The 26,364-nt window shown below is 37.3% G+C and overlaps 1 protein-coding gene across 1 annotated transcript; it reads left to right on the plus strand.

The window, feature by feature from the left end:
- Positions 1-340: 340 nt before the first annotated feature.
- Positions 341-26,067, plus strand: GIPC2 (GIPC PDZ domain containing family member 2). Its single transcript, XM_087960519.1, has 6 exons — positions 341-846; positions 15,921-16,106; positions 17,910-18,090; positions 20,467-20,576; positions 21,817-21,898; positions 24,348-26,067. Exons 1-6 carry the CDS (start codon positions 568-570, stop codon positions 24,491-24,493), a joined length of 984 nt encoding a protein of 327 aa, XP_087816645.1. The 5' UTR covers positions 341-567; the 3' UTR covers positions 24,494-26,067.
- Positions 26,068-26,364: the final 297 nt, after the last annotated feature.

Here is a 26,364-nt window from a genome sequence, read left to right on the forward strand (position 1 = left end):
GAACTGCCATCTAGGGGAGACCCAGGAAGCATGCCAACAAACCCTAAAAATCTGGCTGTTTTCCTGGGGATGAGGGACTAATTGAGCCCAATTCTTGTGGCAAGCATGATGTCTTCAGCAGCCAACTTTGCGTTTTGGTTGGCCTCGACATTTTTTAACACTGTACTTGTATTTTTTAAATTATTTTTAAAAATCTTTGGTTAGTTGCCCAGAGTTGTAGTCTGAAGATGGACGGCCACAATTAAGAAGAAGAAAAAACCCCGCACCTGTGAATAAATCTTATGCCACAGGGTCTTCGCGACGACCCTCTACAGTTCAGCGGCTGACAAACAGCACTGAAGAGGAAAAGAGAAGCCCGCGGGCGTCGGGCGCGAAATTGCTCCCGGGCCCAAAGCCCCTTTCGCCCATTGGCTGCCACCTGCTTGTCCCACCTGCCGGGCGACGGCTAAAGCGGGAAGTGCGGCGAGAGCTCGGAGTCCGAGCGGGCAGAGTTCAGCCAAGTTGGAAAGAGCAGCCACGCCGCACAGGTGTTTCTGGCCGCTAGTTTGCGGTGGGCGGGCTGGGAAGATGCCTCTGGGGCTGAGGAGAAAGAAGAAAGGCAAGTCCAAGGAGACCTCCACCTTGGTGGACGGAGAGGCTCCCCCAGCTCGAGGGCCCGGCGACGACGAGGTCGGGGCCGGCGTTCGTGCCGGAGCGGTGGGTTCCGCAGCCTCGCGCGGTCCCGTCCGGTTGGTCTTCCACACGCAGCTGGCGCACGGCAGCCCCACCGGGCGCGTAGAAGGCTTTGGCAGTGTGAAGGAGCTTTACGCTAAAATCGCCGAGGCGTTCCGCATTGCCCCAGCCGAGGTACGTGGCCGCGGGTGGGGCGGAGTGTGGGGTGGAAGGTTTCCCTTCCCGCTTTTCTCTGGGGCTCACCCAGGTCTTAAATTTCCAGTCCTTTCTACTGCATTACCGTAATCCAGGGGTCCGTCAGATTTCAACTATAATCACAAAGTCAAGTTTACCTCAAGTGGAGTTTAAATCCTGGTAATTTACGAACATCTCCATATAGATTTCTGTCTGTCGTATATGTATATGTTTTCCGTCTATTAGGGTTTTTTTGTTCCACCTTTTTTAATATAACATCTAGCACTGAAGACTTACTAGGAGAGGGAAACAGAGTTTTTATGTTTATAGTTAGGCACAGAAGCCAGGTGCATCACTTTGGGCCAGTACCAAGAAGGTACTGGCAAGCCATTTCCAAAATGTTACCTAGCAAACTGCATGGACCTCTCCATGTAATTGTCTGGACTCAAGGTTGATTTGAAGGCATACATATGGACACACATGCACACGCACTCCTGATATATTGAATGGAAGTACTGAAGCCTAGTTATTATGAAAATCTGAAGAATATTGTAATCTCAAAACTTCAGTAAATACAATTACGTATTAAAACACAACAACTTCTTTTCCCTCCCTTCCATCTACCTATCCTACATTGTCTCAAATTAAGTAATATATTAATTCAACTGCTCTGTGCATCTGATGAAGTGAGCTATAGTTCACAAAAGTTATTCTTTCTGTAAAGTGTGTTAGTTGGAAAAGTGCTACAACAGTTCTCTTGTAGTGTTTCCTGGTGTTAATCCATACAGTAATAAATACTTTGATTAATTTGTGTACTATTAATGGTGCTGTTGAATCTGTTGCTTTTGATAAGCTGATTCATCCTGCCTAAAGCTTTGTAGCTTTGTTGTAATAGAAAGATACTCAATTGTATTATTCAATATCTCGCTGAGTGATTTGCATTTTATTTTACAGAACTGTTTTCTATAATGGTTGCAAAAGTTAGACACAATTGTTTCTTGAGTTATTCAGATTACTACAGTAGTTTTATATTTGTGGCTCAGAGCACTGTAAAAGAAGCAATTCTTAACACATGTAATTATATTCCTAGATACAAGTATCATTTTACCCTAGGCATTCCACTTACAATAGTATCTTATTTATTCTCATGAAGAACAATAAAGCTTTGAAAGAGAGAAGTTTCTTTATTGATAAAAATGTTCAGAAGGTATTTCACACCAGTTTGGAACATGGCATTGTTGTACCTAATTTCATGCACACAAAATGAAAATAGCCCCTTCCTTTGATATTCTTAGTAAGCTAGAGTAAAGGGAATCAATAAGTTGATGCTTAATATTTTTATGAGATGTAGATAAAACATTTTTTGGGGGAAAAACAATACCAAGCTTTGTTCTTTGAACATTCATTTGTGACAGTTGAGAGAGATCAAGATAAAACTGTTTGGGTTGCACTATTGGGCAGAAACATTTGTTTTGAACAGAAATCTATCCCCCCACATTCAAAATGAGAAGGGTACAAGAATTTAGATATGAATATCCACATGAATTCTTTTATGTGGTCTCAGGTACTCTCTGTCTTGTTTTCTTGGAGACATTTTATCACCTAACTGGATATAATCAATGCTAGAAAGAGAGTTTATATGCACACGGCTTGGCCTGTCATTATTGGTGGGAGCCTTCTTGCTAGTTCCTTGATTAGCTCTTCAGAGAGCTCAGAAAGGGCCAAGGACCCCACAGTTCACCCTTGAGCTACAAATATTCTCTCCTACTTACTAGAGATTGACAAAAATTTTGTACTTGGTCACACATTATTTATTTTGGAGTATAAGACTGGGCTAAATCATTTTTTTTAATGTTTAACATACAAATGTGCAAACATTAACATTAGCAATTCAGCTTGACTGATAGGAGGTTTTACTCCTTAAGCACATCAAGGCAAGAAACTTTTTGATGGTGTAAATGCTTGCACGTTCAAAATCGTGATAAATGGGTTTGGTTCTTGTATCAGCAGAGTGGGTACCAATGTTTGTAAAGCTTAACATAATTTGCAGACACAGAAAACCAGAATTTTCTTGGAGTGATTTATTTTATAATGAACAATGGTAGATTTTACCTTGATTGGGCCCTTCTGTGTTTATGAATGTTCTAGAGAATGTTAATACACAGTTAATCACTGGCTTTGTTGGCTGACCTAGAGACGACTAGAGGCTCTGCAGAAATGTTTTAAAATTGTTTGTTTCTATTTGTTTCTTTTTGCTTGTACATAACAAATTGATTGCTATTTACTTTCTATTATTTCTCCCCCCCCCCTCAAAAAAAAAAGAATTAAATGGCACACTACAAAGAAAATGATGACCAATGCAAAGATAACTAAATATCTCATTGGATCATCCATTGCTGCATAATTGCTTAAATACAAAGAGAAATAGACTCAGTTAATTGTGTTCGGTGAATGGGACACCTGAGTCTCACAGTTCTTTCTAGAGGCACAAGCAAGACCAATGGAAATAGCTGGATGGTCTGAACACAGACTTGATTACAGCAGATAGGTAATTGAGACAACTAAGAGTATGTCACATGTAATACATGCGTGATGAGGTATGTTTTTTCAATCATATAGAAAGAGAAAAGGGATCTGAATTTCAGCAAAACAGGCACATGACATTACTGAACATTAACATTGTGAGATTAACCTCAGCAAAAAAATAAAAAAATAAAAAAGAGGAGGTTAGGCAAGTGCTGCTATATGCCTTGTGTATATATTTCCTTTTTAATATTTAATTTAGTTTCCTGAACCAGATTGGGATAGTTCCATGTTCAGATCTGTTCAGCTACAATTTCATATCTTGGATAATTGTCATGTTGATGTTATCAGTAAAACAAAACAAGCCTCCTCTGTTTGTATGTACAAACAATACAGTTCTCTTTCAAAATACTTATTCTTACCGAAGCAAGCGCTCCTTCATTGGAATGCTGAATTAAGCAAATAATCCCATTTACTTTATTCACCATCTTGTTTTAGGAATGTTGAAACATAAGGCAAGGTCTAATTCCAACTTTTTCAAAGTAAATGATGTGAAGAAATGTTAAAGCTACATTTATAGTATTAAATATGTTAGTGCAAATGACAATTGTTGCATGAATATGAGACATATTAGTCAGAATGTGCTGTACTATTTTCACTGTACACATTTGAGAATTGTTAGACTTAGCAGAGTGATTAGGCTGGATCCATATATTGTCACCATGGATTTGCTTGGTTTTGGAATATTGTAATGTGTGAGACCAACTGACTGTGACTTAATGAACAAACCATTGCTTAGAACAGTATATGACAGGGGTGTCCAACCTTGGCAACTTTAAGACTTGTGGACTTCAACTCCCAGAATTCCTCAGCCAGCTGGCTGAGGAATTCTGGGAGTTGAAGTCCACAAGTCTTAAAGTTGCCAAGGTTGGAGATCCCTGGTATATGAAGCAGATTGCGCTTACTTTTTAATTCAAATACAGGATTCATTTTTTTAATGTAATGTTCTTATTTTTATTGGAAATAAATATAAATTAGAAAGATTTATGCAGTCACCTGTTTTAATTAACATGATCCTATTGGAGGCTCAGGTTGATTTATGTATGGTTTATTTCATATATGATTTCATGACACATTTATAATTTTACTTCTTTTTTTAAATACAGTAGCTACATGCAACTTTTATTACTAAGGCAAAGTACAAATAACTCTGGTTTAATTCTTTACTACTATAAATGAGGATTCCTGTGTATCCTGCAGGGATCACTGCATTTACTAACATGTTACTAATTCTTTATAAAAGCAAGAGTGGATGTATTGTGGAAAACAATCTGTCTAGTTACTCAGTTCCATTAGTTAATTAAACAGTCTTGCTTTCATTCCCTTAATACACCTGTCTTTCCTCTTCTCCTTTCTTGCTTCACCTTCTTACTTCTTCAGCCTCCAATAATTATTTTTCTGTGTTTGATATGAAGTAGTCTTGAATTTACCACAAACAACTGATGCATGTACATTTTGTTCTGTGATTTATTTGATTAGCAGTTCACTTTTGGGTTATTATGTTCAAATTACAAGTGGAAAGGTTTTATTTTTTTTAATATTTCGCTCAATAAAGACCAAGCTAAGACTCTAGATTGCATCACCAGAATAACTCAGGTACTTACACTGAATGAAATAAAATAAATAAAATTTGAGACATGATTTATATTACAACAATAGAGGGGGGAATATAATTTGAATTAATTAGCCATTTAAAACAGTTCAGATGTAAAATATACTATCTGCTCAAGTTAGGAAGGAAGAAGTCAATCTTCTAGAAGCGGTACTTTAATTACTGAATATTGTGAGCCCAGTGTAAATGATTTGTCAATGGGCTAAACATTTTTGTGAATGGGATATTCTATTTCAGGCTTTGGAACTTCCAGCTGAATTAAGACTGCTCTGTGTATAAATATTTGCAGGATATATCACATACTTCTATTTCAGAGATATAAAGTTTCTTATTCAAATATCTTCACTTTGTATGTTCTTATTATACTATCTATAAAATAATTTGCAGTCTCATCTTAAGAACAACACTGACATTTTGAGACTAAAAGCTATGATTTATCTTACCTATGCATTGTCCAACAAACTACAACAGTTGAGTTCATACAAAGGCAAAGCAAAACCCATAAAAACCACACTGAACCACATTTGTCTGAAATGGTATAGGGCTTCTTGCTTGAGCAGGGGTTTGGACTAAGATCTCCAAAGACCCTTCCAACTTTTTTATTCTGTTATTCCCTCACACTATAATTCAATGCAAGTGTTATGACCCAGGGTTGGCACGCAAACAACGAAAGCTTGGCAAAAGCTTGTCAGCCTTTATTCAACCCCCCCACCCCAAATCTTCACAATCCAGCAATTCCCTGTCCATTCCCCAAAGTCTCTGCCCACAGGGTACATCTACAGTCCAAGGGCAAGGCTCAAATCCATACTCCTGCACTTGCTTTGTGCAACTTTGTACAATAGGATGTTTAGGGGACTGGAGACTGAAACATATGAAGAATGGTTACAGGAACTGGGCATGGCTAATCTAGTAAAGAGAAGGACCAGGGGAGACATGATAGCGGTCTTCCAATATTTGAGAGGCTGCCACAGGGAGGAAGGGGTCAAGCTATTTTCTAAAGCACCCAAAGGCCAGACAAGGAATGGAAACTGAACAAGGAGAGATTCAACCTGGAAATAAGGAGAAACTTTCTGACAGTGAGAACAATCAACTAATGGAACAGCTTGCCCTCGGAAGTTGTGGGAGCTTCATCACTTGAGAATTTCAAGAAGAGATTGGACTGCCACCTGTCAGAAATGGTGTAGGGTCTCCTGCTTGGGCGGGGGTTGGACTAGATCAGTGGTCCCCAACCTTTTTGTACCAGGGACCAGTTTCAAGCAGAAACACTTTTTCAAGGACCGGCGGGGGTGGGGGAGATGATTCTATTTTCCATTCCCAAAACTTTATGTTTACCCTACAACTAGCATTAAAGACACCTGATTGCAGTCTCTCTAGTTCTAGGTCTTGCCCAGCTGTGTAGCTACAAAATTTCATGCAGATGTTTCTCTTATCTCTGTTTGGTGAAAACAGGAATTGAATGAGGAGCATTTAGTCAGTGTGTTTTCCCTAGGAAGCTCCTGTAGTCCTTGTTTAGGGATCATTCAGAGCTACGATGGACCTCTAACATCTCAGCCCAGGAAGAAACTGCTCAAAGAAGCGGTGGTGGTGGTGGCTTTTCCTGTCGCCGCACTCCTCGAGCGCCCGTTCACCCCACCGCTGCGCACAGCGGATTCAATCCAGTGCTCAGTTCTGCCTGCCTGCCTGCCTTTGGTTTCTGGTTGTTTGGGAGCAGCTTCGGCTGAGAATAATAACTATTCACCTCTTTTATCAGCCAAAGCTTCTCCGAATCAACCAGAAACGAAGGCAGGCAGGCAGGCAGAACGGAGCACTGGATTGAACGCTGCGGCTGGCGGCGGGTGGGGGTGAACGGGCGCTCGGAGGAGCTGCGGCGACAGGAAAAGCCACCCCGGCTTCTTTGAAGCAGTTTCTTCCTGGGCTGGTGGAGCCGAGAGAGCGACTGAGAGAGGAACAAGGCAGGAGGAAACCGAAGCCGCTGAGCCGGAGAGCAGGACAGGCTTTGGTTGCTTCCTCCCTCCCCTTCTTTCATTTGTGTCCTTGATCCCTGATCCCAGCAGCATTCACCGAAGGCGAAGAAAGCCGCCATTTTTATTTTATTTTATTTTCTTTGCAGCCCGGTACAGAGTGCTCCACGGACCGGTAACGGTCCGCGGCCTGGTGGTTGGGGACCCTTGGACTAGATGATCTACAGGTCCCTTCGAACTCTGATTATCCATTAACTTCTTGGCACTGGAAGTCCACCGACATCAAGGCAAAGGATCAAACCTCAGTGAACAACAGCAAGGATTCTGGAGCAAAGTTCTTCCAGAAGCCGTGGAGAGTGTTGCCGCGAAAGACACTTGTCTCAGATAAAATCCCCTTCCCACAGCATCTCCTTAAGCGTTACTCTCCAGGTGATCCTCATGAGGTCGAGCAGGTTGCCCTCCTCCCGAGTAGTCGGGTCGTCCTGAGCTGATTCTGCTTCCTCTGTATTCTTCGCACTTGGTGATCGGGCAGGAGAAGCATTTGCTAGTCTCTGGAACTCTGCCACTCCTCTGCTACCTGCCCTTTCCATTCCCTCCCCCCTTCCTCAGTCAGACTGTGCCCTCTCTTCTTCCCTGCCTACCCTTGTGAGGCCTGAGGGGTCTCAGGACTGCCCCGTCCTCATCCCCAGGTTGTTCCTCAACGACCGTAGGGACTGCCCCCACCCCCTCCATTGGCCCTGGCTCCATCTCCTCCTCAGACCCGAGCTCTGACGGGGCCATGACAGCAATTTAGCAGCCAGCTAGGCTGAGAATGTACTGATCACTATGTTTTAAAACATTGATTGATTGAAAGCTTGACTCTCAGAACAATTTGTACTTAAATTACTTGGTATGAGTGTGGAGAAAAATATTTTGCTTATTTATCATTATTGTATAAAAATGGAACTCAGCAGCAATTATATAACTACTAATCAAAGTTCTTGTTTGACTGAAACCCTTCCAAGAGGAAAGTATATAAAATTGGCTCATGCGGAGGCTGAAGTCAGTTTATGTTGCTCTGTTGCAGTTTTAAATAGCGCTCCATCGTCTCAGATTTCTAAATATCACATTTCTGTTCTATTGCTGGTTTTATCTAATCATAAGGGTCAAACTAGTTAGAAGATGATTACTTACACTATCATGTTGACAAAGACAACATTCAGAGAAAGCTTTTTTCTCTTTTAAAAAAAAGATATTGGAAATATAATCATATTAATAAGGATTTTAGAGCTTTGTAACACTAACATTTGAGAAACTTGGAAACTGAATATTGTATCCTTCCTATTAGTTTATCAGTGTAGTATTTGATGCTTCACCCTATCTTTCAGATTCACGGTTCAAAAATATTTACAAGTTAGCATACTGGATATATCTAATATGTACTGTATGTATAATATGCAAGTTACATGAGAACCTTGCTTTTTAACTCTGCAAAACAAGTGAAAAAGAAAAGTTGTTACCTTTCATTTGGGATGATACTGGAAATATTTAAACATTTTGTATTTAAAAATAAATTGTAAAGTTTTTTTTTCTTTTTTAATTGGGCATAGTAATCATAAGTATAAAATTATCTCAGTTGCCTTTCAAAATATTTTCCCAAAATAATATGCAAAATATAGCATTTTAAAACAAAATATTCCAATTAAAATGAATAAGCCAAGCATCTTTCAAATTAACTCCTTAAATTGAATTCCTTTGAAAGTTTTGATTTTTAAAACAGTAATTTTTAACCATATTTTCTTACTTTTAGCCCTTTGGTGTTATGATGAATTTGAAATGTATTATTTAAAGCCATTTAGGCAGTACTATGTTCTGCAATCTGTATTGCAAAACCCTAAAGCAGTGTAAAATAAAATATTAATATTGCCTTCTTTTTAAAATGGACACCGTGTTTTAATGCTATGATATTGTTATGTTTTTAAATTTGAAACTCCTAATTTTCATAAAGGACCCACACTGAAAGTTTGTAGCAAGCATTTTAAGTCAATTTATTACATGTTGAGTTGAAAGGGAAACTTACATATCAGTAAATAAATAACAGAAGAAGTCTTGTTAAAATTCTAATGATTACAACTTTATCAAACTTAGTGATGTCTGTTGTTTCTGACTCCATAAATGAATCCTAATGGGATATCTAGTTTATTCTCTTTGTCAGAGAATAACCTGGACTTAGATATTCTGTTTCTTTTTAACTTTTCATATCGTTTATTTTATTTGAAATCTTGGTCAGTTGTATTTCTTATAAACACTAGGATATCACTGTGTGGTTTTTGCCCATACCTTTGGCTCAGAACAATAAACACGAGAGAAAGTATGTTATAAAGAAGGAATGCAAGAACCTCTGGATAAACAATTACTTGGCACTGAACAAGGAAAAGGGGTGAGAAAGAAACTCAAGATAATCCCACTTTGAATCTCTTTGTTATAAGTGGGGGCAGAGAAGGGGGCAAAGGGAGCAGAGGAATAATCTGGCAGGCTTTCAAGATTCAATTATACCCTAGAGCAGAGGTCCCCAACCCCCTGTCTATGGACCAGTTGCTGGCATGCTAGCAACTGGTCCATGCAAACAAGCAAAACCCCATCTGCCGGATGCAGGCAGCATGCAAAACCATACCCTGTCTGGTCCATGGAAAAACCTTTCTCTACAGAATTGGACCCCGGTGCCCAAAAGGTTAGGGGCTGCTGCTCTAGAGCAGGGGTGTCAAACTCAATTTCATTGAGGGTTGCATCAGAGTTAAGTTTGATCTCAGGGGCCCAGATGGGGATGGCTGGGGTGGGCCTGTCCAGGGTGACCATGGCCAGCTTGATGTCAGTCCTGTCAGGATACCTTTGGTGGCCTGGGCGTATCCTCCTGCAACCTGCCACTGAAAATGGAGCCAGGATAGGCAGCACGTGGTCCTTCCAAGCTCCATTTTCACTGGAAGAAGCACTATGGGTTGGTCCTTTGCTATTTCCAGGACAGCCCCACAGGCCAGATCTAAGCACCCCACAGACCTTGAATTTGACACCCCTGCTCTAGAGCAATAAAAGTCCTTTTGTGATTTGCCTCCTAACATGCCTGATATTTATCCAGTGTAGTAATCTATAAATTATATTTTATAAATCATCCATTCACATGATATACTAAATGAAAATAAGATTACGGCTTTGCGCCATGCTTGAGCCTATTCTAAATATTTTGATGAGTTTCCTCTATTAACATTATTAACAATTTTAATAATTGCGACTGTTAATGCAATGATTAAAGGGGGTGTGATGGCTCAGTGATTAAAGACATTGAGCTTTTCAGCTGACAGCTAGGTTTGAGGCCCAAGCACCGTGCAACATGGTGAGCTCCCATTATTTGCTCCAGCTCCTGCCCACCTAGCAGTTCGAAAGCCTGCAAATGTGAGTAGATAAATAGGTACCACTTCAGTGGGAAGATAACAGCGTTCCATGTGTATTGTCATTGGAGTATAGTCATGCTGGCCACACAATCACGGAAATGTCTTCAGACAACGCTAAGTCCTTTGGCTAAGAAATGGAGGTGAGTACTGCCCCCTAGAGTTGGACATGACAGGGGAAACCTTTACCGTTAATAAGGTGATTATCATTGTTAAGAAGGTAAACTACCTTATAATACATCCTTTACTTTGATTTTTTAAAAAATGTATTAGATGTATACTCTGCTTGTCATTCATTGTGATTAAAGGCATACATTCCTCCTGGTTTCCCCAACTAAAGTAGGCTGAGCTGAGAAGGCGTGACTAGGAGTTTCCAAGCTCAAGATTATACTTTATCTGGGACCTGTTTGTCAATTGGGTGGTCATATATACCTATTTAATAAATAAATAGAAATTTCCCTGGTTCTGGTTCAGCACTTTAAAGACTATACCACTCAAACTTTCCAAATTACACTGCTCAAAAAAATAAAGGGAACACTTAAACAACACAATGTAACTCCAAGTCAATCACACTTCTGTGAAATCAAACTGTCCACTTAGGTAACAACACTGATTGACAATTTCACATGCTGTTGTGCAAATGGAATAGACAACAAGTGGAAAGCTTAGGCAGTTATCAAGACATCCCCAATAAAGGAGTGGTTCTGCAGGTGGTGACCACAGACCAATTCTCAGTTCCTATGCTTTCTGGCTGATGGTTTGGTCACTTTTGAACGCTGGTGGTGCTTTCACTCTAGTGGTAGCATGAGACGGAGTCTACAACCCACACAAGTGGCTCAGTTAGTGCAGCTCACCCAGGATGGCACATCAGTGCGAGCTGTGGCAAGAAGGTTTGCTGTGTCTGTCAGCGTAGTATCCAGAGCATGGAAGCACTACCAGGAGACAGGCCAGTACATCAGGAGATGTGGAGGAGGCCGTAGGAGGGCAACAACGCAGCATCAGGACCGCTACCTCCACCTTTGTGCAAGGAGGGACAGGAGGAGCACTGCCAGAGCCCTGCAAAATGACCTCCAGTGGGCCACAAATGTGTATGTGGCTGCTCAAACGGTCAGAAACAGACTCCATGACGGTGGTATGAAGGCCCGACGTTCACAGGTGGGGGTTGAGTTTACAGCCCAACACCGTGTAGGACATTTGGCATTTGCCAGAGAACACCAAGATTGGCAAATTTGCCACTGGTGCCCTGTGCTCTTCACAGATGAAAGCAGATTCACACTGAGCAGATGTGACAGGGTCTGGAGACACTGTGGAGAACGTTGTTCTGCCTGCAACATCCTCCAGCATGACCAGTTTGGCAGTGGGTCAGTAATGGTGTGGGGTGGCATTTCTTTAGAGGGCCGCACAGCCCTCCATGTGCTCGCCAGAGGTAGCCTGACTGCCATTAGGTACCGAGATGATCCTCAGACCCCTTGTGAGACCATATGCTGATGCGGTTGGTCCTGGGTTCCTCCTAATGCACGACAATGTTAGACCTCATGTGGCTGGAGCGTGTCAGCAGTTCCTGCAAGACAAAGGCATTGATGCTATGGACTGGCCCACCTGTTCCCCAGACCTGAATCCAATTGAGCACATCTGAGACATCATGTCTCGCTCCCTCCATCAATGCCACATTGCACCACAGACTGTCCAGGACTTGGGGGATACTTTAGTCCAGGTGTGGGAGGAGATCCCTCAGGAGACCATCCGCCACCTCATCAGGAGCATGCCCAGGCATTGTAGGGAGGTGATAAAGGCACGTGGAGGCCACACACACTACTGAGCCTCATTTTGACTTGTTTTAAGGACATTACATCAAAGTTGGATCAGCCTGTAGTGTTTTTTTCCACTTTAATTTTGAGTGTAACTCCAAATTCAGACCTCCATGGGTTTCTAAATTTGGTTTCCATTGATAATTTTTGTGTGATTTTGTTGTCAGCACATTCAACTATGTAATGAACAAAGTATTTAATAAGAATATTTCATTCATTCAGATCTAGGATGTCTTATTTTTGTGTTCCCTTGATTTTTTTGAGCAGTGTAGATATGGATATAGATATAACACTGCTCTTTAAGCAACTGATGAACTATAGTTCACAATTTGTTATGCCATAACTAAATACTAAATGGGTTTGCTATAACTCTAGAGGTTTTTTTCCAATATACTTTGCAAATTTGAAAATAAATTTGGGGTGCTTCCTGTCTTCTCAGAAATCACCAATCCAGTAATATTCCTTAATGTGTATTTATAACTTGGTAAATTTAAACACATAAGTGTTAAACTAAGAAAAATGAAGGGGAGAGAAGCAATTAGTACATATAATGCCACTGATAAAATAATGAAGATTTGGGGTTTATGGCAATGAATGAATCAATTTTTGTCTGTGGCATGGGAGAAATAACGCAGCCTATCAAAATCCAAGCTATGTAGGGTATGCACAATGAAGGTTATCGTTTATACAGTAGAGCTGTGGATTGGCAGGAAGATGGCTTTTTTTCCTTTGAAGTATGTACACACCTTGATTCATATTGAAATCAATGTACAGTATGTCATTCATTTTGAAAAGATAGAACCTTTTAAATAAACAACTCCAACACTTTATGATTTACTACAGGAAGTACAAAGTTTAATGCAGATTAAAAGCCCTAGTTGAAGGATAACTTCAGGTGAAATACCTTGTTTTTAAACGTAACACATTGAAGCTTTGGAGTGAAATGTGATGTAGTTAAATTAAATGCATTTTTATTCTGTTCCTTTTCAATAATAAAAATAAATACAATTATGAAGCCACTACTTAAAGATTTTCATTACCTATCGTATGTAAGATTGTAACAGTTGTGAACTAAAAAGTGTCTTAAGTGCTGATACTATGTGGCATATAAAAAGTTGGAGTTAATTATCAGAAATTACATAGAACTTTGGGTTTATTATTAGCATTTTAATAAAGGCTATATTGGCATTTTAGCATGGCAGTCCATGTCTCCTTTTGAAGTTCATGAAACCATATTTTTCCCTTGTGCCAAAGCCATTTCCTTTGATGTGCAAAAACTAGCCCTTTCAGGGACTGCTGATCACGCATTAGAGTTGTGTTCTGAAGTCCTTGATTGTTACAGGTGTCAAAAGCAACAGATTTGTAAGGGAAAGGAGGAGATGCATCATATTTTAACGATGTCTATCTTTTCTGATGTCAAATCAATATCTTTCACTGTTTGATTTGTTGCTTTCTGATATATCACATATATAGAATGCATCATATGATTTGTTTCTGCCCCCTACATAAAAACTTGGCACTGCCTTTTGCTTTACCTGAAGTTCTTGTGGCAGTATTGGATATTTTTTAAAATTTAGTGTCTTAGTTGTTTCCAGTTCCATGTCAACTTGGGTACCTGAGTTTGATGGGCAACTATTTGAGTGCATCTAAGACTGCAGCATGGCACCCTTCATGGATCATATCAGTCATGGAACATGTGAAAGCTGGCAAAGGGTGCCTTCATTCCTACATCTTCAAAGAAGGTGAACAACTGAACAGCCAGGAGATAAACACTAGCTGATAGTCCCTGGGAGAGAACACAAAACGAGACAGAGGAAGAACGCACTCATAGAGAGTCTGTTGGAGTTCATCGTCCAGTTGTGGGGCAGGGAAACATATCAGTCCAGTAGAGAAATGGTTATACTATATACAGGGAAGTGGATAAGGTATTTCTTTCATGAGAAGAAAGCAATCAACAACTACTAGGGGCAGCTCAAGTGCAACATGAGCAGAACCATTCCTGTCTGATGGACTTTGGATGCTGTGGGCTGAGTGACATGTCACCCAGATGATAGTTTTTAAAAAACAATGCCCTCCACCCCCCTCCTTGATGTGCCACCCCGGTCCTTCTGAAGAGATAAAGATTACCTGATTCCTGTCTCGTGTCCACCGAGGATGGGCAAAGAGGAGCAGAGTGGAAGTGAAGAGCCACGATCATGTGGCCACTCTCCCCTGTAGATCCTTCACATTGTAGCGAAAGAACGTTTATCAGATCAGGTATTTGACAGGGAGCATATGGACATTATTTTGAGAAAAACAAATAGACTGCAAACTCTGGAATACAAAAACAACATGAAAAGCTAGCACAATTTAAAGCATCTGACACCCACCACAGGAGCAGCTGGACTTATTACAAGAATTATTACTGTCAGAATTATTACAAGCTTATTTAGAAAAATTCCAGTAGGCTTAGGATTCTGGAAATTTTCCAGTTCAAATTGGATTGAGTAAGAAACAAGCTATTTCTTTAAATAGAAACTGGCAGACATTTTTTGATAACTATGGTAAACAAAATTGGCCAGAAGAGGAAACTTAAATTATTGTCAACTAAAACTTTTGAAACTTTTTTGGGTGGAAGAGGATGATAAATCAAATCAAATAAAATTGTTTATACTTACTGGGACAAAGGAGGAAGTTACTTTTCCTTTAAAATTTTTCTCTTTTTCTTTGCACTTTTTATTTTTTTAACATGTATTAATTTTATCTGTAGAATGTAATCATTAATAAATATTATTAAAAAAGACATCCAAAACAGTTTTAATTTTTATTAATTAATTAAAAATTTGTACAGAATAAAAACAATGCATTTTTTAAAAAAAGGAAAAGTGAACAAGTTAAAGAAAGGTGATGTAAATAAAGAAATAGAAAAGACAGAATAGAAAGAGAAAAGGAAAAAAATAGAAAGTGTCTTCCGTTCTTCTACATAGCAGTTATAAATGCATCTATATTTTCCAAAGTTGTATCTTTAAATACTAAGTATAATAATTATACAATATTATTATATTATTTTGGTTCAACCCAGTCAGCCAGATGTTCAGAATGAATTTGGCATTTTAGTTTGCCTATCAGATCCTTCCCAATGGTATGTTATTACAATTATAATAATTATAATAGGCATATAGTCTAAATATCTCAATATATTCTATACTATACCATAGGAATCATACCATTGGCTCCTGTGGGCTAAGGGACATGTCACTCAGCAATGGTACTAGACTAGGAACTCTCATGCAGCATATTATTTGAGAAATTGTTGGCTTTTGGTGCTCTAGAAGGACCTTATTTCAAATAGCATGTTTTTTACTTTGTGATGTATTTCTTATAGGAATTTGGGGACTCGTTATGAAATGTTTACAATTTTTACAGCAGCATTATATTGAATTATTTCTGTTTATATCGAATGGCAATCATTCTGCTTCCTGAAATAAACCTTGGCAACAAGTTACTGGCTTTGGGCATTGAATGGATTTTATAATTAATACACATTTGAGTTAAGAAATCACAGTAATACATAGCATGGTAACTATTATAGAATATTGTGACTTGTGCTTGTTGCCATTGGACAATTATTTAGGTTTCCTATGATTTCATAAAAGAATATTTGTTTTAAAGTAATTAAAACACATCTATTTTCCTCTTGGTTTTCTAGATCATGTTTTGCACATTGAATACACACAAAATTGATATGAACAAGCTTTTGGGTGTACAAATTGGTCTTGAAGATTTTATATTTGCTCATGTCAAAGGAATAAAAAAAGAAGTGGAGGTTTTCAAATCAGAAGATTCACTCGGACTTACCATTACTGATAATGGAAATGGATGTGCCTTCATAAAGGTAGGTTGGGGATGAAGTGAATAGAGGTAGTCCTCAACTTACGGCCACAATTGAGCCCAAAATTTAGGTTTCTCAGTGAGAAATTTGTTAAATGAGTTTTGCCTCATTTTCTTTTACCACATTTGTTAAGTGAACCACTGCAGTTATTGAGTTAGTAACATGTTGTTAAGTGAATCTGGCTTTCCCATTGACTTTGCTTGTCAAAAAATTGCAAAAGGGGATCATATGACCCTTGACACTGCAACCGTCATAAATATGAACCAGTTTCAAGCATCTGAATGTAATTCACATGACCATAGGGATACTGTAGTGGTCATTAGTGCGAAAAATGGTCATAAGTTATTTTTTTCAGTGCTTTGAACGGTTACTAAATGAACTGTTGTAAGTCGAGGACTACCTGTATGAGAAACATGAACAGAATATCAATTTATTTTATTAATTTGTGGTGATAGCATTGAAACTGTTGACTAAGTCCTGAAATGAATGGCTTGAAAGTCTAATACTGATACTATTTCTTGAGTGAACACTTAGAGGAGAATGAATATCTGATAGAACCATTTCTTTTTAAAAAGTTATGAGCAAGGCACTTCAGCATATGACAAACCATATGCTTGTATGCTGTATTTTGTATGCATTTGATCCTTATTCTGTCATGATCATTTTTAATTGTCCTTCAAACACACGTGGACATTATGCATATCTACATAGTCTAGCCCATAATTTCAGCAAAAACATATGTTATATATTACTCAGAGGGGAGACGAGGGAGAAATAGCATACTTTTTCCCCTTTATTGCATAATAACTGTTATATGCATTTTTTCACTACTATTTGTTCTGGAAAAGTCCATCATTTCTCATGTCAGTTATATTTTGCTGTCAAACAATTTTTCCTCTGAGCATCCCTATCCTGGTCACCTTCCTTTGGATAGAAGCCAAGAGAGGGAAGTTGATAAGGGCTGGAGAGTGGAAAAATCTCCCTGTCAATCATATGTCTGCTAGCTTCATAGATTAATACTGATTTTTGTTAATTTCTCATTTTTTTTAATATTATACAATTTGATCAGATATTGGGCATCATGTGTATTTGTAGGTCAGAAAAACGAAACAGAGTGAATTAACTATTCCAGAATTTTGGCTTTGATAAGATTTAGATGATTACAACCTCCTTATGGTCATTTTTATCTTTGAGGAGGAAATGAAAATTAGATTATATTCTCTGATCCTCAGAAGTAATTTACACAAAAGCCAAAGGAAATTGTTAACATTTGTCTTAAAAGATACAATTTTTAAAAAATCAGAATTCTGAAAATGGAGGCAAGTCAGTATTATTCCTTTTCTAAATTTGTCAAATGAAAGCAAAGCCTTCACATAAGATTTTGATGAGTACTGTACATTTATTATTACAGCTGTTTGAAATTATGGAATATGGATTCTGAACTGCCTTGTATGTTTTGCAGATGTTAACTATAACTATATGTTTCATCATTTAGTTTTTCCTGCCCTTCTTTCTAATGATACTTCCAAATCTCCTAAAAATTTCTTCGAGACAGTAAGAGCAGACTAGAGGAGATTAGTGTAAAGTTGATGGACACAGTAGACTACTGTCTTCTTCTTTTTAACTTCCTGGATATAAAGAGAATGAAAATCTCTTCTCTTGCCTATCTCCCATTGGATTTTGGATAGATGGATCTTGGCAAAAAATGTGAGACTGTTCATGTTCATATTTGTAGTTCATAATTTTCTGAACCAGACCTTTTTTTTGCATTCATCATGATATATGTAAAATTGTTTTTGTCTGCAGAGAATAAAAGCAGGAAGTCTTATTGACCAAATAAAAGTCATATGTGTTGGTGACCACATAGAATCTATAAATGGAAAAAATGTAGCAGGCTATCGTCATTATGAAGTTGCTAAGAATTTAAAGGAGTTGAAGAAGGGTCAGACATTTACATTAAAACTGATAGAACCTATGAAATCATTTGGTGAGTGGAATATATCCACCAAAACTCATACTGATAATCTTATTGCAATAAAGTAAAACTATCCTCAATGATCATCATAATTAAGCTACTTAATCATAAGGTTTAAAGCTTTTCTTTCCATACCTTAAACTCTATTACACTAATTATTACACAGACAACTTCACATGAAGCTCAAAAACTTTATTTCTTTCAGGCACATACAAAAAGGGGTTATCAAGCCCAACATGGTTCATGGGATGTATTAAATTTAATTTTGTTGTGCAGCCTGATTTAAAATAAAGACACAAATTAAAGAAAATGATGAAGCAATATGCTTTCAAATTTATCTCGTTTCAGATGTATCAATTTCATTTTCAATTTCAAATCCTCATAATTTCAATTTCATTGTACACATGTTGTGCATTGACAATAAATGTTTGATTTGATTAGGGCCCTCTTGGTAATGATTTTTCAGATTTGCAAATCTACTTCAATCAATCCCCACTATGTATATCTTTACTGCCCTTTAAGGAGAATTGAATTGAAAGTTTCACTTTTTACCATTTCTTGTAATTTAGTTAATATTCAATTACACAGTCATACTGGATCTGAGTTGCGGAAATTTCAAATTTTCAATAAATATATAAATATACTTTAGAGTTTAGACAATGTGGGAAATTAGATTCTTTTGAATGGAGCAGCATCATTTTTTTTTCAGGAGATGCAGGTATTTTTTTGCTATGACAACTCTTTTGTGGTCTAAGCGTTGATGGATGAGAATTATAATGATGTGCAGTTAATTGGGCAGTCTTACATCTGGAAGCACACCTTACATTTTGTGGAAGTACAAAATTAAGAGGAGAGGTTCAATGAGAATTGCAGCTGCATCTCCACTAGTTTGCCTTTGCCAACTAATTTTTGGGGGTAGATTTTCAAGCCCAAAGCTATAGTGTGATGAAATAGCACATTGAAATTAAGTTGGTATTCGCTAACAGCAGATGTGGTGAAATCATATGCATTGGACTCTATTGAGTCTTTGATGTCCTTGAAAAGAGTATTGAGACTGAATCAGTTTAGTTAGATAATAGGACAGTTCAGAACAAAACAAATTATTTTTAAACAGTTATGAGTGAGATAGACACATTGATTAATATGATGGTTTTTATAGACACTTGGCTGGCAAAATATTTTTGTCTTAAAATTACTGTAAATTAGTCATTGTTGATTGAAACATAAACTTCCCAATCTACCCATTTTTAAAATGTGTGGGTCTTGGACTTATGAAAAATGTCTTTTTTCAGTTTTTCAAAAATATCTAAGACCTTATGCATCGAAGACAAATTCCTTGTGTGTCCAATCACACTTGACCAATAAAGAATTCTATTCTATTCTATTCTATTCTGTTCTGTTCTGTTCTGTTCTGTTCTGTTCTGTTCTGCTCTGCTCTGCTCTGCTCTATTCTACTCTACTCATGACTCTGTTAAAGTAATCTCCAGATTAAATCCAGTTCTGAATTTAATTAATAGATTGCCAAACTTCATTCTATGAACCCTAAATTTGGGCTTGATGTTGTTCATCTTGAAAAGAAGAGTACTGTATATACTCGAGTATAAGCCTAGTTTTTCAGCCCATTTTTGTGCTGAAAAAATCCCCCGGCTTATACTCGAGTCAGATTCCCCTCTGAAAAAAAAATGGTGTGGAGTCGCAGCCTCCGGCGGCAGCGACTCCCAACAGCCAAGCCGGGAAGGGAAAGGCAAAAGCGCTTTGCCTTTCCCTTCCCGAGGCGGCGGGACTGGGGCCGCTCCGGCGGTAGTAACTCCTGACTCAGGGGCCTCCGAGGGAGGGGAAGAGAGTGACTCCTGCCTCCCGCTGTCATCATCATCTTCTTCTTTTGGGTTAGTGAATCAATTAAACCTTTCATGATAGTGAGATCGTTTCCCAAATTAATTATTTTTATTTTTGAAATTTACCAGTAGCTGCTGCATTTCCCACCCTCGGCTTATACTCGAGTCAATAAGTTTTCCCAGTTTTTTGTGTAAAATTAGGTGCCTCGGCTTATATTCGGGTCGACTTATACTCGAGTATATACGGTAACTATATTTGGAGTTGAATTGGAATTAGGAAAGCATACATTGAATGTGACACTATAGAGGATCTAAAAGAATAGGGTGGTCAAAAGAATTGTAACAAAATCAATATTGTATCAATAATATGTATGTTAGTTGTTCAGCTCTATTCTAGTATGTATGGCAGAGGAATGCCAGGACGGTCGCACTGTGTTTGATATCTATATTTCTAAACAATATATATATATATATATATATATATATATATATATATATATATATATATATATATATATATTTTAAAAAAAGGAAAACATAATATTTATTCCAGAAATTATTGAACCAAGGTCAAAAAGTGGATATTTTGCAGAGGAAAAAATCTGCCGAGGAAGAGAGACTCTTCGACTAAGAGCCAAAGGTTCTGCTACAGTAGAAGAAATGGTGAGTTTTTAATTCATACATCTTTGTCCTGAAGGCAGATTTTTGTTCTGTTTGGATGAAGCCCTTAAACTACAGCTATAACCACAAATATTCCCTTTACTCTGGTGAATTTAGCATCTGCCTCATTTCTTCTGTTCCCACTCTGCCATGTGCTGTTGCTGCTCCTATTATGCCATCTGTACATTTTCCAGCAATGAAAGTTGCACAGCAATTTTCCTTAAAACATTGATTTCAGGTTGAGATTTGACTAAAAATAATAGCTTAAGAAGTACAAATTTAAAGCAAAAAGTAAAAGGAAGTGGAAAGGAGACAGGAATTTATTTGCAGATAAAAAATCTCTTGTCACAAGATTGTGATGCTCTTTACTGTGATACGTGCACTCAATTTGGTTTCTTTATGGTATTTCATGTTTGAAACTGGAAAACTGGAAGCGTATTGGTAGAAATACCTTTGCCTTGGCATTGTAATATACCATGCTTCTTAAAAAAGGAATGCATTTACAGAAAGATCTTGGCATTGTTAATTGTGTAAGATCCTTTCAGGTATCTGTTCCCTCAGTGTTCCTTTCTCAAGGCTAAAACGTCCTAGTTCCTTCCAAAGGAGCTTTTTCAAGAGGCAACCAGACTTTCTTGTTTTTCTTTAAAGACATTTCACTTATCATCCAAAAAGCTTCTTCAGCTCTGACTTGGTGGCAAATGGAAGGATTTATATTCCTTACAGACAGCTAATCATTTGCATTCTTTTAGAGCAGGGTTGTCAAACTCGATCCCATTGCAGACAGTATCAGGATTTTGTTTACCTTGGCGGCCTGGGGTGGGCATGGCCTGGTCATTGTGGCCAGGATGGGCATGGCCAGGGTAGACTGGGGCTGGGGCAGTAGGGGCCTGTCCCTTGCCGTCTCCAGGATGGCCACACGGGACAACTCTGGGCATATCATGGGCCAGATCCGGCCCGCGGCTTTGTGTTTGAGATGTCCGTTTTAGAGAATCATTGAGGCTGCTTGGAGGTTTATCTGTATCCTCAGGATCACCTGAGTAGTGCCAATGGGTGTAGAGCCTTCTTGGAACTGCTGAAAAGACTGTGTTGTCACAAAATAAACCCTTCCATTTCCCCACCATCCATTCAGAGCTGAAGAAGCTTCTTGGATTTTTAAGTACTATAATTAATCTGTTTTGCATTACTCATTGCATAGTTTATATATTCTATTATAGTTTATATATCTTCCTTCCTTTTGGTGAAGCTTTCAGATGTTGAAGAAAAGGCTACCAAAAAAGTGGATGATCTTCTGGAAATGTACATGGGAATAAGAGATCTTGAACTAGGTCAGTATTTAGGTAACAAACCTTCATTTCTAGTTCTGCTGGGGCTGCCAGAACTTCAGTATAGACATATTCTGAATGTGATATAATATATTATTTCTTATTTTTTTTGCCAGCCAAAACAGTGTGGTAGGCCTGTGGAACTATGATACATATCCGTAGCTTTAACTTGAATTTAAAACATTTTGTATTATGACAAATGATTTAATGTACCATGGTTCCCAAACTATTAAGATGTGATAGATACCCACAACATCTTAATAGTTTGGGAACCATGTTAAACCATTTGACATCCACTTAAACATATAAAATATGACAACAGGATTCCAATATTTGCTCACAGTGCTGGTTCTAAAACAAAAGAAACCCTATTCTAAACAATTGAAGATAAGGACTTCCAAGCCAGCAAGAATGATTATGAAATGAAAAACTTGTTTCATGAAGAGTTTAGATTGCCGTATCTGACCTTATATGTGCAAAATAGTGTTGTACAGTGTTGAAACTTGCACCCATTATCTATTTATGTCAGGCTGTATATATATTATATTAGGATACTCATTATACTACTTAGCATAGTAAAGCACAGATCTTAATATATCAGACTGCATGGTTGACTAGAAAGGTTGATTGCTATGATTGGCTTTAGAAGCATAAACTCCTGTTTAGCGATGTGTTCGCCTATTAAGGCAATTGTGTGTATATCTACTTGGAAATAAGCCTCATTCAGTTTAATGGAGCTTCATTTCAAACAAATGGTTATGAACTGTAGGCATACATCTCCTTCCAATAACCTGAATTCTATTGGCAATTTGAAGCATATATGTTGCCTGTCATTAAACATTAAGATCAAATTCTGTCTCTTGCTTTTTTTATTTTTTAATCTCTGTGTGTATGTATATGATTGAAATTCTGAAGATCAATTTCTTACCAGAGGGCAATCATACACCAATTACTCAAAGTATTTTGTTGTATATCTGTGCAATCATCTCTGCACAGATTAGGCATATAAATCAAAGCAATAAAATCACAATGTTATAATTAAGAATCTTTAACAATTATAAGTAAATCCTCTCTGTGTAAAGCATAGTTATAAACTCCTAGACCCACCTAATTACAAATAGTTATCTCAAATATGTTATTTAACATAGCATCAGTTGTTATGTGATGCCTTACCACAATTGTAAAAATAATCAATCAGGCATAATTGTGAGTATATTTTTATTTGGAGTAATTATAGATATCTGTATTATGAAATATGTATTTAATTTAAAAAGCCGAATATGTAATAGGAATTTGTAATATTTTCTAGTAGTTCTTCTTAACAGCCATTAGAGGCCAGTATATGACTGTTCTATATTGGTGTACTGTAATGCTGAAAATAATATTTTTTGTTAATACAGAGAATTTGACAATGTGATGAGAAAGGGCATGATAACAAAACAATTTTTACAATAAAGACAATGGTGATAATTAATACTTTGTTGTTGTTGATAAATGACTTTGATTAGAAAACCTTACTACAGTGCTTAGGTTTTCAGTTCTACTAACATTTACGGTGGGATTCACCTTTTGATACAGATTAACAGAGTTGGAAAGGACCTTATAGGTCATCTAGTCCAACACACACACACACACATGCCCAAGCTGTTAAAGACATTTGCTTTTAAGAAAGCTATTGTGTTATTAGAATATAAAATATACCACTGCATTTCTGAAGTTTAAATTAAATTAAAACAAAGTTATCTTTCTTCTGTCTCCCTCTTCCACCTCTGACTCATTATAACATGCAATGGGCAAATAGTCCTTATTCAAAAAACAAAAACATTCCAGAAAGTCCCAGTTCTCCAGTAGGAGGTTTATGGTACCCATGGGGATAATAAAAATGAAGAAGACTGCTTAAATATTGCTGTTCCTCTTGTCTCTTGTTATATGAGTAATCCTGTAAATTAAATAACACTAAGTTCATGATGTTTAAGCTGTGATTGAAAGAGGATCTGAATTGGGTTCTTGAAGAATCAAACATAAGGCACTACTAAGTGCCAACCACACAATTTTAGCCCTACTCTGGTGATCTCTTCTGTAAGGAAGATGATAGACCTCTTGCAGAAAACAAATTTGCACTTGTGTTCTCAGGTTTTGTTATTCTCCAACTGAAGTTGATGATGATATTTCTCCTAAGTAGGGTTGAATTTTTAATCCTTAAGAAAATAAGAACTCTTAAGAGGATTAGTTGGAATGGCCTTAAATCAATTCTACATATTTTTTTTATTAAACTTTCATTTTATAATTAAGTAAAGAAGTTTACAGATCTTTTGATTTTAATTTACATTTTTAAATAAAATGCAATTATTCCAAGTTTGTTCATATAAAATACAACTACTATAATTTATGTTGATGTGCCTACAAAAATAATCGATAACTCTTTTTTTCCTCTTTCCCTGTCTTGATTTAGCTGCAACAATGGTAGAAGCCGGAAAAGGCAAGAGCAATCCTGATGAATTTGCAGTAGCTCTTGATGAAGCTTTGGGAGATTTTGCATTTCCAGATGAATTTGTCTTTGATGTATGGGGAGCCATAGGAGATAATTTGAAAGGGTGATGTTAATGAGAGGCATTAATTGTATTAGAGTACTGTGACAGCTGTGTGGACACATCACTGTGTAATCATGTACATGGAATGGGGTATGACCTAAGTATTCTAAAAAGACCTATTTAAAATTTATAAATCTGACCAAATTACATGAATGTAGGAATGTATCTTTACAAAGCTTTTAGCCCAATATTGCAGTTAATTTGACATATTCACTTGAAATCTTTGTCGAATTCAAGTAATTTCTCTGTATGTACATAAATACCTGCCAGTTGCCAAGCACCCATATTTTGATTATGTGACCATGGGAATAATGCAATGGTCATAAGTTTGAAAAATGGTGATAAGTCATTTTTTTCAGTATTGTTGTAACTTTGGATGGTCACTAAAAAATGGTTGTAAGTCAAGGACTACCTGTACAGACATACAAAATGACTAACCAGCTGCATGGGATAAAATGTACTTTTTTCATTGTTTTAAATTTGGACCAATAGCATCAAAGAGAGGTTAAAGTATGTTCAATGTCAGAGAAGTGAACAGAATTTTGTACTGCAGTTCCCCAAAGCTACCTGGGTGGCTGTGTGTGAGTTAGGTGGCCTTATAAATTTATTAAACAAAGTCTCTCAGTCCTAGACAGATGGCAATGGCAAAACACTTCCAAAAATCTTGCCAAAAAAACCTGCATGGATTTGTCCAGACATTTGCCAGAATCAAAAGATATCTTGAAGGCATCAAAAAATCAAACCATAGCAAACAAAAAAACCTTCCACCTATAATTTCCTGCGTTAAACTATGAACCTGTTTCTACATTCCATGAAACATCCTCATTTGTCAAGAGAACATAGAGATATTGCTGAGATTTCTAGTGGACTTTCCTATATAAATATAGTTTTTGTGTGACCTTACTAAAGTTGGAACCTCTAATACTGTATAATAGAACTATGTCTTTTTTATAATCTTACAATATCTAGAAATAGGGATGGATATTTATTAAAGCTAATTTCAAAGTTATCCTCTTATATTCTTGTCCTTATTGGTTTGTTGCCAAATGCATTTACAGAAAAACTTACTGGCAAGATCACTGCAAGTTTATATTGCAGTAGATCTGATATAATGTAAAATTAGGATACTATTTTAATCATTTTGCTTTAAACTGATTGGAATTGACTGATGTAGAAAATCTGTTTAAATGAGAACATGCTGCCAACTTTAATTCTTGTCTCTTTCTCTCATATACACGTTTTAGATATATACCACACAGAGATATGATGCCTTGTTCTGTATTATACTATTAAATTCTTACTCCCTCTTAAAATAAAATATTTAATTTTTTCATTCTGATTCTAATTCAATTATGAATCAAGTAGGTTTTGATTGTGCTCAAAAAGCGTAAAAAACCCCTTTTTCCCCAGGGTTGGTCTGAAAGAAGTTACAAATGTTGAGCTGAGTCTCAGTAAAGTGAAGCTTGTTTCACAACCCACCAAATATGTCATTAGAGTAAAATACTTTGAACATACTTGTACTACATTTTTACAAATTGCTTTATACCTGAATGTTAAGTAAATAAAATATTTTCTCAAAAATGTTAGGTTTCCTTTCTTGGTTTGAGGAATAACTTTGTAATAATTTCAGATTAAATCTATCATCTATCTATCTATCTATCTATCTATCTATCTATCTATCTATCTATCTATCTATCTATCTATCATCTCTTACTCTCTCTGTCTTCAACGAAAATGAGCATTATTAAATAAAACCTGAGAAGTAATTTGTATCTAGAGCGAGTCTTAAAAGGGCCACTTTGCTGCTCACTGTGTGTTGTGAATATTTTTTTTACAACCTCCAAAGCACACCAAACCCAAACAACTCTCATATAACTT

The sequence above is a fragment of the Notechis scutatus genome, chromosome 3 (genome assembly GCF_049901735.1).
Source record: "Notechis scutatus isolate UNSWTSFEM ecotype Mainland chromosome 3, rNotScu1.2, whole genome shotgun sequence".
NCBI classification, from domain to species: Eukaryota; Metazoa; Chordata; class Lepidosauria; order Squamata; family Elapidae; genus Notechis; species Notechis scutatus.

Bases quoted from the DNA above. Each gene is read 5' to 3' on its own strand.
- GIPC2 (XM_087960519.1), top strand. From the start codon at position 568: ATGCCTCTGGGGCTGAGGAGAAAGAAGAAAGGCAAGTCCAAGGAGACC. The intron at 847-15,920 runs GTACGTGGCCGC...TTGGTTTTCTAG, and splicing joins TCCGCATTGCCCCAGCCGAG to ATCATGTTTTGCACATTGAA. The intron at 18,091-20,466 runs GTGAGTGGAATA...TATTTATTCCAG, and splicing joins AGAACCTATGAAATCATTTG to AAATTATTGAACCAAGGTCA.